This window comes from Macaca mulatta, chromosome 1 (genome assembly GCF_049350105.2).
Source record: "Macaca mulatta isolate MMU2019108-1 chromosome 1, T2T-MMU8v2.0, whole genome shotgun sequence".
Taxonomy (NCBI): Eukaryota; Metazoa; Chordata; class Mammalia; order Primates; family Cercopithecidae; genus Macaca; species Macaca mulatta.
In genome coordinates, this window is record NC_133406.1 from 172,505,022 (window position 1) to 172,520,412 (window position 15,391).

Sequence of the window (15,391 nt, forward strand, 5' to 3'; positions counted from 1 at the left end):
AAAAATAATAAAAACAAATTTAAAGATGATTCAACGATACAAGTTGGGAATCCTCCTAAGTGGCTTGCTGTATCCCCCAGTGCCTGTGCTGGGCTTTCACGGAATTTGGGAGAGAAAGCGGGGATGAGGGCAGCAGTTCTATCTTAAGATGAACGAGATGCACGTTCTCAACAAGGATGGCAGTGCTGCTCGGGAGGTGTTGGAAAATTGGTTGAATGTGGAGGAATTGATTTTCACAATAATTGGGGGAGGAGGTGCTATTGAGATTTACTGGGCAAGGGAGAAATCTGCAAATGTCCCACAATGAAGGAGACAGTCCTAAACAAATTTCAAACACTCCACTAGAAATTTATGTAAGTAAAAATTTTTATAGTTACCTGAGCCTTGGTCCTAAACTCCATGTTACATATTTTTTTAAAGGATATTTTGCATGGTTTTAAAATATACTGAATTTTCCAGGAATGCAACTCCCATGTAAATCGAGGGAAGATTGTGCTTTGTTTGTTTCGGAACTTTATCAAGAATTGTTCAGCACTTCGAAATATTCCTTCATCAATGACAACGCAGCTTCTGGTATTTGAGTCAACAAGGCAACACACGTTTATCAGCTTTTCATTTGCAGTTGTCACAGTCACATTGATTGTACTTGTATACGCACACAAATATGCTCATTTAGCCTTTATCTCAAAATGTTAAATACAAGGAAAAAGTGTCAACAATAAATATGCTTTGAGTATTGTCTTAATTCTCTTACATCCATATTAACTCATTGTAAGTAGAAGAAAACATCGGCCAACTTTATCCTGTCTCTAGTGTAGTCGTGCCTGAACCTTTCCAGGTTGAAAAATATATCTTGTTACAAATTACTTTTTATTTATTTATCCTCCATGTAACAGGATACTGTATTGTTTTCTAAATCTTTAGATTATCTATAATATTTTTCAGGATAGAAAAAGGAATATTGCAAATATATGTATTTAAAATGGCAGTGTTGCATCTGATAGGTTGAGAACCACTAGCTAAGCCTTCAAAGGTGCATGTTCCCAGCACATGTAATGGCCTTCTTCAACTGTATGATTCCCAGCTTAATACAGCCATTTGAGAAGTACTAAGGCAGTGCAGAATTGCGGGGCCAAGATCAGAAAGAAAATCTCCAAAAAATTTGGACCATAGTAGATATAAGCTAAAAATTAATTTTTACAAAAGTAACTGTAAAATACCCATATGCTTGGAAGTTTTAAAACTACTTGCAAATTTCAAAAACCCCTCACAATTAGTATTTTAAAATAGTTGAAACTAATTGAATGTAAACATTGATAATATCAAAACTTGTGGGATATAGCTAAACCACACTTAGAATAAAATTTACAGCCTGAAATGCATGTAATAAAAGAAGGTTGAAATCAACGGTTTAAGTGTACCACCCAAGATTTTAGAAGAGGAAAGGCAAATTAAATAAAAAAGACAGGAGAGGGAGGTAAAAAATTAAAACAGAAAAAAATTAATGAAACATAACACAATAAAGAGAATCAGTAGGCCAAAAGTTTGTTCATTAAAAAGTACAATAAGATTGATAAACTGGCAAGACTGATCAAGAAAAAGAAAATAAACCAAAAGCAAGAGCCAGAGCAAGCGAGCAAGACAGCAAGAGCAAATTACCCATTATCAAAAATAAAAAGGGTCAGGCACAGTGGTTCACACCAGTAATCCCAACACTTTGGGAGGCCAAAACAGAAGGATCACTTGAACTCAGGAGTTTGAGACCAGGCTGAGCAACATAATGAGATCTCATTTCTACACAAAATAAAATAAATATCCTGGTATGGTGGTGCACACTTGTAGTCCCAACTACTCAGGAGGCTGAGGTGGGAGGATTGCTGGAGCCTGAGAAGTCGAGGCTGCTGTGAGCTCTGGTTGCACCACTACACTCCAGCCTGGGCAACAGAGTGAGACCCCATCTCAATAAATACATAAATAAATAAAAAGGGGGATATCATCACAGACTACAAAATTTCATCACAGATGCTACAAAGTTAATATGAGGATAACATGAACAATTTTATGCCAATAAACTTGAATTTTTACATGTTATGGACAAATTTCTTAAAAAGCACAACTTACTAACATTGATACAAGAAGAAATAGAATATATGAATAATCTATGAATATTTTTAAAATTTTATATTCAATTCTGTTCCCACAAAGAAAAGTTGGGCTTCACTGGTAAATTTTACCAAACATATGAGAAAGAAATAGAACAATTACACAGAGTATTCTAGAGAATAGGGAAAAAGGGGAAATTTTCCAATTTTTTAATAAAGTTCTATAATTTTGGCACCATCAACTTGATACCAAAGAAATTACAGTCAATATTACTTACAAACATAGATGCAAATATTCTAAAAGAAATATTAGCAAACTCAATACAACAATATATAAAAGGTGCAGTTGATCTAAATGAAGTTGGATAATTTCTAGAAATGCAAGACTAGTTTACCATTGGAAAAGTTAGGCAGGGTAATTCACTGTATTAACACCATGAAAGATAAAAACTGCTGACATCTCAATAGGTTAAAAAATATTTAATTAAATTCAACATCTATTCATGAAAAAAGACTAAGAACTAAGAAAGGAAGATAATTTCTTTAATTTCATCAGGGCCATGTAAAAAGCCAGCATCATAATAAATGGTGAAATGTTGAATGCTTTCTCTCTGAGACTAGGAACAAGACAAGTATGCCCAGAACCACCACTTCTTCACAGTATTCTAATGGAAATCCCAGTAATTACAACAATAACAGAAATTAAACCAAGGGTATAAGGAATAGAAAGAGATAAAACTATGATTGTTTGCAAATGTTATTTGTATATGCAAAGAAAATCCATAATAATTACAATTAAAGTATCATAAATAATAAGTGAGCTTTGCAAGGTTGCCAGATGCAAGGTCAAGATATGAAATCAATACCAGCATTAAAAATTAGAAAATAAAAATTTAAAGCGGATATTTCATAGTAGCAACAAAACTACCAAATACTTTTGAATAAATCTAACAAAATATGTACAAAACCTCTGCACAGAAAATAACATATGTTGAGAGAAATTACTGAAGACCTACATAAATAGAGAAATACCCCATCTTGGAAGAATGAAGAAAACTCTATGAATCATAAACTCCATTATATGCAATCTCCATTAAAATCACAGCAGTGTTTTTTAATAAAAAGTTCTGAGCAGCTTCTAAAATATATATGGAAATACAAAGGACTGTAAATAGCCTAAAGCCTAAGGACTTACTCCATCAGATACCAACACTTATAGGTAATTAAACTACAGTAATTAAGACAGTGTGATATTGATGTAAGGGTAGAAAAATAGACTACAGAAGAGAGTTTTCAAACAGATCCACACATACTTGGACATTCAATCTTGCAAGCTAGCACTGTAGAGCAATAGAGAAAGTATCATTCAGTAAATAGTGCTCAGTCTATTGAGTAACTGTTTGGGGAGAAAAAGAGAAACTTGATGATTATGTCACACCACACATAGAAATCAATTCTCAGTGCGTGGTAGCTCTAAATGTAAAGGGTAAAATAATAAAGCTTCTATAAGATAAAATAAGAAAATATCTTCATAATGTGAGGCTATAGAAAAAATTTATTAAATGACATAAAGATCACTAAAAATAGAGGAAAATATTGATAAATTGGACTATATTACATTAAATTAAGAGCTTTTGTTCATTAAGTGACATTATTAAAAGAAGGGGAAAAGTAAGCCAAAGAGTAGAAGATATTTGCAACACATGTAAATGTGAGCAACTTGTGTCCAAAACACATGAAAAACTTGTACAAACTGATAAAAACACAGACAATTCAAGATGCCTCCTGTATAAAAAAGAGGATACCAAATAGCTAATATACCTATGAAAGGTGCTCAACCTCATTAGTAATCAAGAAAATACAAATTGAAATAAACACCTACCCTGTGACCCAGCAATTCCATTCCTAGGCCTATACCAACAGAAGTGCAAGCACATGCGGACAAAAAGATATTTACAAGAGTGTTGATAACAGCCTTATTTGTAATGGTCCCCAAATGGAAGCAACTCAAATGTCCATTCATAGTAGAAATTGTGGTGTACTCGTTTAGTGAAATACCATACAGCAATCATGATGAATAAAACTATACAATGTGAACAAATTTACAAACATTATTTTGAGCACAGAAATTCAACATGAAAAAATATATACTGTGATGATATATAAATGATTCCACTTACGTAAGGTCAAAAACAAGCAAAACTGGCCAGGAGCAGTGGCTCACGCCTATAATCCCAACACGTTGGGAGACAGGTGGGCAATCACTTGAGATCAGGAGTTCAACACCAGCCTGGCCAACATGGTAAAATCTCTTCTCTACTAAAAATACAAAAATTAGCCAGATGTGGTGGCACGTGCCTGTAGTCACAGCTACTTGGGAGGCTGAGGCAGGAGAATTGCTTGAACCTGGGAGGCAGAGGTTGCAGTGAGCTGATATCGCACCACTGCATTCCACCCTGGGCGACAGACAGAGACTCCATCTCAAAAAAAAAAAAAAGGCAAGCGAAAGTAAACTGTAGCTTTAGAAGTCTGTATAGTAAATAAATAGGGAGTAGTTTTGGGGAAGGAACCTGAGCTTGGCTTTTTGGATGATGAAAATGTCCTATGCATGATGGTGATGTATTATATGGAGCTATGCGCTGATGATGTATACACTATGTGTACTATATTTCAATATTTTAAAAAAATGCAGCAATGCCTTAATCAGACTAGGCTCACAGAATTTTTTTTTACACTATTAAACTAATGTAACAGTTTATGTGACAATTTATAAGGAACATTGATGAAACAATAGGAAGAAATCATCTATGGTTTATAACTAGTAGTAAGTGAATAAGGTTTTACTCATTGAAGAAAATCTACATGCAGAATATACACTGAAAAGTTTGAAGAAGGTAGATCAATGAAGACAAAACTCCTTAGAGGACCCCTAACTGGACTTACAGACTTTAGGCTTCACTGGCATTCAATCACACTCTGCTCTCACCTACAGTTCACAAAGCCAGGACCTACACCCACTTCCAGTACCAGCGATACTTTTGTCTTAATCCTGGACCAGATGAAGGCAGAACCCTTTGAGCTCTGGCTGGCTAATAGCAGAATTGGAATGTCTCTAACAATACAGAGCTGCAAATTGCTGTGATTTATCCTCGGTGAATGCAGTCCTTGGACACCTTATTGTAAAAGGAACACAGTTGCTAAAACCATTCTGTGTGGCCACAGGCCCCCTCAACTACATGTGGGTGCTGAGATTTGGGTTTTAATTTTTAATCTGAGAGCACAGTTTAATAACTGGGCCATTTTTCTTGGGGCGGGGGGTGGTGGTAGAGGGGGTTGTCATTGCCGTTGCTGCTGTTGTTATAAAAGAAAGGAAAGAGGGTCTGCAGCTCCCAGAGTGATCGACACAGAAGATGGGTGATTTCTGCACTTCCAACCAGGGTATCTGGTTCATCTTATTGGGACTGGTTGGACAGTGGGTGCAGCTCATGGAAGGTGAGCCAAAGCAGGGCGGGGCATCACCTCACCCAGGAAGTACAAGGGGTTGGGGGATTCCCCTGTCCTAGCCAAGGAAAGCTGTGACAGACTGTACTGGGAAAAATCAGGTCACTGCCACCCAAATACTGCGCTTTTCCAATGGTCTTAGCAAACAGAACACAAGAAGATTATATCCTTCAATTGGCTTAGTGGGTCCCATGCCCACTGAGCCTTCCTCACTGCTAGCACAGAGGTATGAAATCAAACTGCAAGGTGGCAGCCTGGCTTGGGGAGGGGCATCCGTCATTGCTGAAGCTTGAGTAGGTAAACAAAGCAGCCAGGAAGCTCGAACTTGGTGGAGCCCACCGCAGCTCAACGAGGCCTACCTGCCTCTGTAGACTCCATCTCTGGGGGCAGGGCATAGCTGAACAAAAGGCAGCAGAAACTTCTGCAGACTTAAATGTCCCTGTCTGACAGCTCTGAAGAGAGCAGAGGTTCTCCCAGCATGGTGTTTGATCTCTGAGAATGGACAGACTGCCTCCCCAAGTGGGTTCCTGACCCCTGTGTAGCCTAACCGGGAGGCACCTCCCAGTAGGGGCCAACTGGCACCTCATATAGCCAGGTGCCCCTCTGAGATGAAGCTTCCAGAGGAAGGATCAGGCAGCAATATTTGCTGTTCTGCAATACTTGCTGTTCTGCAGACTCTGCTGGTGATATTCAGGCAAATAGGGTCTGGAGTGGACCTCCAGCAAACTCCATCAGACCTGCAGCTGAGGGACCTGACTGTTAGAAGGAAAACTAACAAACAGAAAGGAATAGCATCGACATCAGTTAAAAGGACATCCACACCAAAACCCCATCTGTAGATCACCAACATCAAACACCAAAGGTAGATAAAATCAAAAAGATTGGGATAATCCAGAGCAGAAAAGCTGAAAATTCTAAAAACCAGAGCACTTGTTCTCTTCCAAAGGATTGCAGTTACTCACCAGCAATGGAACAAAGCTGGATGGAGAATGACTTTGATGAGTTGGCAGAAGTAGGCTTCAGAAGGTCAGTAATAACAAACTTATTCGAGCTAAAGGAGGATGTTCAAATCCATCACAAGGAAGCTAAAAACCTTGAAAAAACATTAGACAAATGGCTAACTAGAATAAACAGAGTAGTGAAGACATTAAAAGACCTGATGGGGCCAGGCGCGGTAACTCATGCCTGTAATCCCAGCACTTTGGGAGGCTGAGGCAGGTGGATCACGAGGTCAGGAGATCGAGACCATCCTGGCTAACACGGTGAAACCCCATCTCTACTAAAAAATACAAAAAATTAGCTGGGCCTGGTGGCGGGCGCCTGTAGTCCCAGCTACTCGGGAGGCTGAGGCAGGAGAATGGCATGAACCCAGGAGGCGGAGCTTGCAGTGAGCCAAGATCATGCCACTGCACTCCAGCCTGGGCGACAGAGCAAGACTCTGTCTCAAAAAAAAAAAAAAAAAAAAGACCTGATGGAGCTGAAAACCATGGCACAAGAACTACATGATGCAAGCACAAGCTTCAGTAGCCAATTCGATCAAGTGGAAGAAAGGGTATCAGTGATTGAAGATCAAATTAATGAAATGAAGCAAGAAGAGAAGTTAAGAGAAAAAAGAGTAAAAAGAAACAAACAAACTTCCCAGGAATATGGGACTATGTGAAAAGACCAAATCTATGTTTGATTGTCATACCTGAAAGTGACGGGGAGAATGGAACCAAGTTGGAAAACACTCTTCAGGATATTATCCAGGAAAACTTCCCCAATCTAGCAAGGCAGGCCAACATTCACATTTAGGAAATACAGAGAACACCACAAAGATACTCCTCGAGAAGAGCAACTCCAAGACACACAATTATCAGATTCACCAAGGTTGAAATGAAGGAAAAAATGTTAAGGGCAGCCAAAGAGAAAGGTCGGGGTACCCACAAACGGAAGCCCATCAGACTAACAGCAGATCTCTCAGCAGAAACTCTATAAGCCAGAAGAGAGTGGGGGCCAATATTCAACATTCTTAAAGAATTTTCAACCCAGAATTTCATATCCAGCCAAACTAAGCTTCATAAGGGAAGGAGAAATAAAATCCTTTACAGACAAGCAAACACTGAGAGATTTTGTCACCACCAGGCCTGCCTTACAAGAGCTCCTGAAGGAAGCACAAAACATGGAAGGGAACAACTGGTACCAGCCACTGCAAAAACATGCCAAATTGTAAAGACCACTGATGCTAGGAAGAAACTGCATCAACTAATGGGCAAAATAACCAGCTAACATCATAATGACAGGATCAAATTCACACATAACAATATTAACCTTAAATGTAAATGGGCTAAATGCCCCAATTAAAAGACACAGACTGGCAAATTGGATAGAGAGTCAAGACCCATCAGTGTGCTGTATTCAGGAGACCCATCTCACATGCAAAGACACAAAGGGGCTCAAAATAATGGGGTGGATGAAGATCTACCAAGCAAATGGAAAGCAAAAAAAAAAAAAAAAAAAAAAAAAAGCAAGGCTTGCAATCCTAGTTTCTGATAAAACAAACTTTAAACAAAGATCACAACAGACAAAGAAGGCCATTACATAATGGTAAAGTGATCAATTCAACAAGAAGAGCTAACGATCCTAAATATATATGCACTCAATACAGGAGCACCCAGATTCATAAAGCAAGTCCTTAGAGACTGACAAAGAGATTTGGACTCCCACACAATAATAATGGGAGACTTTAACACCCCACTGTCAATATTAGATCAATGAGACAGAAGGTTAACAAGGATATCCAGGACTTGAACTCAGCTCTGCGCCAAGCAGACCTAATAGAAATCTACAGAACTCTCCACCACAAATCAACAGAATATACATTCTTCTCAGCACCACATCACACTTATTCCAAAACTGACCACATAGTTGGAAGTAAAGCACTCCTCAGCAAATGTAAAAGAACAGAAATCACAACAAACTGTCTCTCAGACCACAGTGCAATCAAATTAGAACACAGGATTAAGAAACTCACTCAAAACTGCACAACTACATGGAAATGAACAATCTGCTCCTGAATGACTACTGGGTAAATAATGAAATGAAGGCAGAGATAAAGATGTTCTTTGAAACTAATGAGAATGAACACACAACGTACCAGAGTCTCTGGGACACATTTAAAGCAGTGTGTAGAGGGAAATTTATAGCACTAAATGCCCACAAGAGAAAGCAAGATAGATCTAAAATCGACACCTTAACATCACAATTAAAAGAACTAGAGAAGCAAGAGCAAACAAATTCAAAAGCTAGCAGAAGCAATAAATAACTAAGATTAGAGCAAAACTGAAGGAGTTAGAGACACAAAAAAACCCTTCAAAAAAATCAGTGAATCCAGGAGCTGGTTTTTTAAAAAGATCAACAAAATTGATGGACCACTAAACAGACTAATAAAGAAGAAAAGAGAAGAATCAAACAGATGCAATAAAAAAATGATAAAGGGGATATCGCCACTGATCCCACAGAAATACAAACTACCAACAGAGAATACTATAACCACTTCTATGCAAATAAACTAGAAAATCTAGAAGAAATTCATAAATTCCTGGACACATACACCCTCCCAAGACTAAACCAAGAAGAAGTTGAATCCCTGAATAGACCAATAGCAGACTCTGAAATTGAGGCAATAACTAATAGCCTACCAACCAAAAGAAGTCCAGATGGATTCACAGCTGAATTCTAACACAGGTACAAACAGGAGCTGGTACCATTTCTTCTGAAATTATTCCAATCAATAGAAAAAGAGGGAATCCTCCCTAACTCATTTTATGAGGCCTGCATCATCCTGATACCAAAGTCTGGCAGAGACACAACAAAAAAAGAGAATTTTAGAACAATATCCCTGATGAACATCGATGCGAAAATCCTCAATAAAATACTGGCAAACCGAATCCAGCAGCACATCAAAAAGCTTATCCACGAAGATCAAGTCGGCTTCATCCCTAGGATGCAAGACTGGTTCAACATACGTAAATCAATAAACATAATCCATCACATAAACAAGACCAAAGACAAAAACCACATGATTATCTCAATAGATGCAGAAAAGGCCTTTGACAAAATTCAACAGACCTTCATGTTAAAAACTCTCAATAAACTAGGTATTGATGGAACATATCTCAAAATAATAACAGGTATTTATGACAAAACCACAGCCAATATCATACCGAATGGGCAAATACTGGAAGCCTTCCCTTTGAAAACTGGCACAAGACAGGGATGCCTTCTCTCACCGCTCTTATTCAACATAGTGTTGGAAGTTCTGGCCAGGGAAATCAGGCAAGAGAAAGAAATAAAGGGTATTCAGTTAGGAAAAGAGGAAGTCAAATTGTCCCTGTTTGCAGATGACATGATTGTATATTTAGAAAACTCCATGGTCTCAGCCCAAAATCTCCTTAAGCTGATAAGCAACTTCAGCAAAGTCTCAGGATAAAAAATTAATGTGCAAAAATCAGAAGCATTCCTATACACCAATAACAGACAGAGAGCCAAATTATGAGTGAACTCCCATTCACAATTGCTACAAAGAGAATAAAATACTTAGGAATCCAACTTACAAGGGATACTAAGGACCTCTTCAAGGAGAACTACAAACCACTGCTCAATGAAATAAAAGAGGACACAAACAAATGGAAGAACATTCCATGATCATGAATAGGAAGGATCAATATCATGAAAATGGCCATACTGCCCAAGGTAATTTATAGATTCAATGCCATCCTCATCAAGCTACCAATGACTTTCTTCACAAAGTTGGAAAAAAACTACATTAAAGTTCATACGGAACCAAAAAAGAGCCTGCATTGCCAAGACAATCCTAAGCAAAAAGAACAAAGCTAGAGGCATCATGCTACCTGACTTCAAACTATACTACAAGGCTACAGTAACCAAAACAGCATGGTACTGGTACCAAAACAGAGATATAGACCAATGGATCAGAACAGAGGCCTCAGAAATAGCACCACACATCTACAACCATCTGATCTTTGACAAACCTGACAAAAAACAAGACATGGGGAAAGGATTCCCTATTTAATAAATGGTGCTGGGGAAACTGGCTAGTCATATGTAGAAAGCTGAAACTGGATCCCTTCCTTACACCTTATACAAAAATTAATTCAAGATGGATTAAAGACTTAAATGTTAGACCTAAAACCATAAAAACCCTAGAAGAAAACCTAGGCAATACCATTCAGGACATAGGCATGGGCAAGGACTTCATGACTAAAACACCAAAAGCAATGGCAACAAAAGCCAAAATTGACAAATGGGATCTAATTAAACTAAAGAGCTTCTGCACAGCAAAAGAAACTACCATCAGAGTGAAAAGGCAACCTACAATGGGAGAAAATTTTTGTAATCTACCCATTTGACAAAGGACTAATATACAGACTCTACAAAGAACTTAAACATATTTACAAGAAAAAAATCAAATGACCACATCAAAAAGTGGGCAACAGATATGAACAGACACTTCTCAAAAAAAGATATTTATGCAGCCAACAGACACATGGAAAGATGCTCATCATCACTGGTCATCAGAGAAATGCAAATCAAAACCACAATGAGATACCATCTCACACCAGTTAGAATGACGATCATTGAAAAGTCAGATTCTGGAGAGGATGTGGAGAAATAGGAATGCTTTTACACTGTTGATGGGAGTGTAAAATAGTTCAACCATTGTGGAAGACAGTGTGGCGATTCCTCAAGGATCTAGAGCTAGAAATACCATTTGACCCAGCCATCCCATTACTGGGTATATACCCAAAGGATTATAAATCATGCTACTATAAAGACACATGCACATGCATGTTTATTGTGGCACTATTCACAATGGCAAAGACTTGGAACCAACCCAAATGTCCATCAGTGATAGACTGGATTAAGAAAATGTGACACATATACACCGTGGAATACTATGCAACCATAAAAAAGGATGAGTTCATGTCCTTTGTAGGGACATGGATAAAGCTGGAAACCATCATTCTGAGCAAACTATCGCAAGGACAGAAAACCAAACACTGCATGTTCTCACTAATAGGTGGGAATTGAACATTGAGAACACTAGTACACACGGTGGGGAACATTACATCCCAGGGCCTGTCGTGGAGTGGGGGGATGGGGGCGATAGCATTATGAGAAATACCTAATGTAAATGACGAGTTAATGGGTGCAGCAAACCAACATGGCACATGTATATATATGTAGAAAACCTGCACATTGTGCACATGTACCCTAGAACTTAAGGTATAATAAAAAAAAAAACCCCAAATGTCCATCAGTGACAGACTAGATTAAGAAAATGTGACACATATACACCATGGAATACTATGCAGCCATAAAAAAGGATGAGTTCGTGTCCTTTATCGGGACATGGATGCAGCTGGAAACCATCATTCTCAGCAAACTATTGCAAGAACAGAAAACCAAATACTGCATGTTCTCACTCATAGGTGGGAATTGAACAATGACATCACTTGGACACATGAAGGGGATCGTGACACACCGGGTCCTATTGTGGGGAGTGGGGAGGAGGGATAGCATTAGGAGATATACCTAATGTAAATGACGAGTTAATGGGTGCAGCACACCAACATGGCATATGTATACATATGTAACAAAGCTGCACGTTGTGCACAAGTACCCTAGAACTTAAAGTGTAATAAAAAAAAAAAAGAAAGGAAGGAAAGAAGGGAGGGAGAAATTTCAAGACCCCTATAATCTTTCCCTAAACTACCTTTTTAACGTAGCTCTCATTGATACCCTGGGTGGAGCCTATATTAGCAAAATAAAAATCACCACCATGAAATACCATGTGCTTCCTGCTTTTAAGCATTTGTCCATGCCTCGCCCACTCACTTCTTCCTGGGTGAATCTACTCCACTTTCAAACTGCATCCAAGTGAAGTTTCCTCCAGAAGGCTTTGCTGACCATCCCAGGCCCCGATGAGTTCTCTTTCCTGTGCACTCCAATTGCTATGTATTGACTCTCTTTTCAATACCCTAAATCAGAATGCATGGTCTGCAGAGACTCCGTCTCCCACTTATGGGTATAAGCAGCTATCTAGGAAATGTTTGAAGCTGAAAATACTGGAATTTCATACATCAAAAGTTTTTTTCTTTAGTTTAAGTGCATATTATGGGCCAGGCACTATGTTAAACACATCATATACATGATTTCATTGAAACCTCATGATCATCCTCATAGGTAGGTATTATTATAGATGTGCCCGAGGTTATACTAGTGACAATAAATTGCAGAGCCAGAATTCAAACTCGGCTCTGGATGAATCTTTGGGACACGCTCACCACTCGGCTACCTAGCTGCTCACAGAAGTGAGAAAGGGTAGGGGGGCAGGGTTTAGATTGGGTGAGTCTTCCAGTGTGTGAAGAGAAGCTGGGAGAGATGAGGCTGGACTTGACTGCAACCATATAGGAAGTACTCAGGCCTGGCATAAGTGGGATTTAGGCCCTCAAACTCTGTTGCTTTCCTTGTCCCATTCTCAAGTAAAGAATATTGGCATCTTCTGTATCTAATGGAAAGTACTTGCATATGCATTTCAAGCCTCACACCAACTCAATGACAGCCTTTTAGCCACTTAAATCAAATTCTGGAGCCACCAATGCATGCAGCTTGTGGATGTCCACCTGTGAACACCCCAGTCCCTTGCCACTAGTTCATGCCTCCAATACTGCATGTGCTTTCTTCAACAAGATTGCCAGGGACCTTCCCAATATTCTAGGATTATATTATTATCTCTGCTGTTGTTCTAGCTTCCAAGTAACATAGAAATTATCTTTAGCCTCAAGAAGTGATAGAGCATTGTGGTGAAGAGTTTCTATCTCTTGTGCTCTTAGATAAATAAGATAACTTCCTTAGTTAGTCCATGATTCTGCTCTATGGGATGATCTTTCTACCTCACTATTCTGGGAGGCCCCTAGTCTTGATCTTTGGGAAGTTCACTGTTCATTTTCATATTTGTCCATCTCCAAAGTGGGTGTTAGAGAGTGGACCTTCCCAAGTACAACTATCTATCTCTTATTATTTGTGTGATTTGGGGATCCTCTCTGTTTCAGTGTCCTCTGTGTAAAATGGAGATTTTATTATACTTGCACCTGTCTCATTGGGTTGGTTTTGTTGGTTAAATGAGCTAATACACATAGAGCACTTAGCAAAACACTTGTAATCTATAAGTGCTAGTGTGTTGGTCTAGGTAGGCTAGATTCTGCTGTGGTAACAAACAGACCCAAGAATGTTATGATTGAAAACAACAGAAGCTTATTTCCTGTGCAGGATTTTACGGGTTATTCTACTCACATTCCATTGGCCATAACTAAGTCACATGACCTCAGATAACTCTAAGGAAGGCTGGGAAATGCCTTCCTTCATGTGTGCCTAGAAAGAAGAAGAATCAGGCTCGGTGAGCCCTTAGTCACTTTTTCACACAGACTGCCCTACTGGTTGTCAAATAGCAATTTCACTCTGCTTCTCACACAAAGAACACACTTGTGCCCTTCCCTCAAATCCTATCCCATCATAGCATTCAGCCTCAAGTCCAGGATCTCTGAGTGATGGGCAGCAATCTCCATCAGGTGCTGATTTTGCTTGTCAAATTTGGTGACCTATTAATGAAAAAGGAAAGTTATTCCCCATTACCTCCAGGGCTACTCACCATGCACACAATTACAGACGAAGAATAAGATAACCATAATGAACGCCCATTAGAAAACAGAGGAAGAATGTGAGGCACACTGTGGTCACTGGGCCTTGGCAACTCAGAAGTCCCACTAGGCAGACATTGTAAAATCTCTCTACCCTAAATGAAGAAGTCCTTAGGCTGTGATCTGCTGTATGGGATGATCTTTCTCACTCACTGATCTGGGAGGCCCCTAGTCTTGTTCTTTGGGAAATGCTTCCCTGTTCATTTTCATATGTGTCCATCTCCATCATGGGTGTTAGAGTAGACCCTCTCAAGTACACTCACTTTCTTCCTGAGATTTTCTTTAAAAAGCAACTCTCCATAATACAGACTTTTCTAGACCAGGTTTATAGTTTCTTTGGTAGTAAAATTTCCTCAAAAAGTAGGTTTTTGTTTCATTTGTTGCTAATCTGTTTCCTGTGTAATTAACAGCACTTCTTTTCTGATGCACCCTTCAAATATGTTTTCTTTGTCTAACCACCCCCCATGCCTCTCTTACTAACTTGAAGCTAGTAGGCTCATGAGATGGCAACACCCTTCATCTCATCTTTATCAAGTGAGTCTAATGGACTTTTCTGGATTCCTGTATCTTATGTCTTTCTATTCAGGATCTACAAGCAGTTTTTTCCTTTTCTATTCAAAGTCCAACATTAGACGTTCTCTGTTTCCTTTCACCTCTGCTTGCCACACACAATTTTTGCCCAAGCACACCTTTGTCTGTCTTGTAATATCTTACTCAAAGAAGCCACAGTGGCAAACACACACTGTCTTTCTGACGTACAATCACTTTTCTAGAACTTTAGGCAGGCAACCATTTTGTCAAATAGTTTAGCACAGCAAAACAGGGCTCCTCAGCCGTTCCAGTCTCTAATGTTTTGTCTCCTCACCAGCCCAGGTCACATGCTTTAGTTTTCTGTTGTGGGAGCACCCACTTCAAAGTATCAATGTTTAATTTGTTAGGGTATTCCACACTATGCTGTGCTTACAGAAAAGTCCAAGCATATAAAGGCTCAGTAGGGAAATAGTTTATTTCTCAGTTGTCTCAAAG

General features: G+C 39.0%; 1 protein-coding gene across 2 annotated transcripts in view; it reads left to right on the forward strand.

Moving 5' to 3' along the window:
• WLS (Wnt ligand secretion mediator) overlaps nucleotides 1–745 on the forward strand; it is a 135,956-nt gene extending 135,211 nt beyond the window's left edge. For both annotated transcript variants that reach the window (XM_028832614.2, XM_015142045.3), the window contains exon 12: nucleotides 460–745. In XM_028832614.2, coding sequence (XP_028688447.1) covers nucleotides 460–581 — 122 coding nt within the window. In that variant the 3' untranslated portion in view covers nucleotides 582–745. The remainder of the gene's footprint in view (nucleotides 1–459) is intronic.
• Nucleotides 746–15,391: the final 14,646 nt, after the last annotated feature.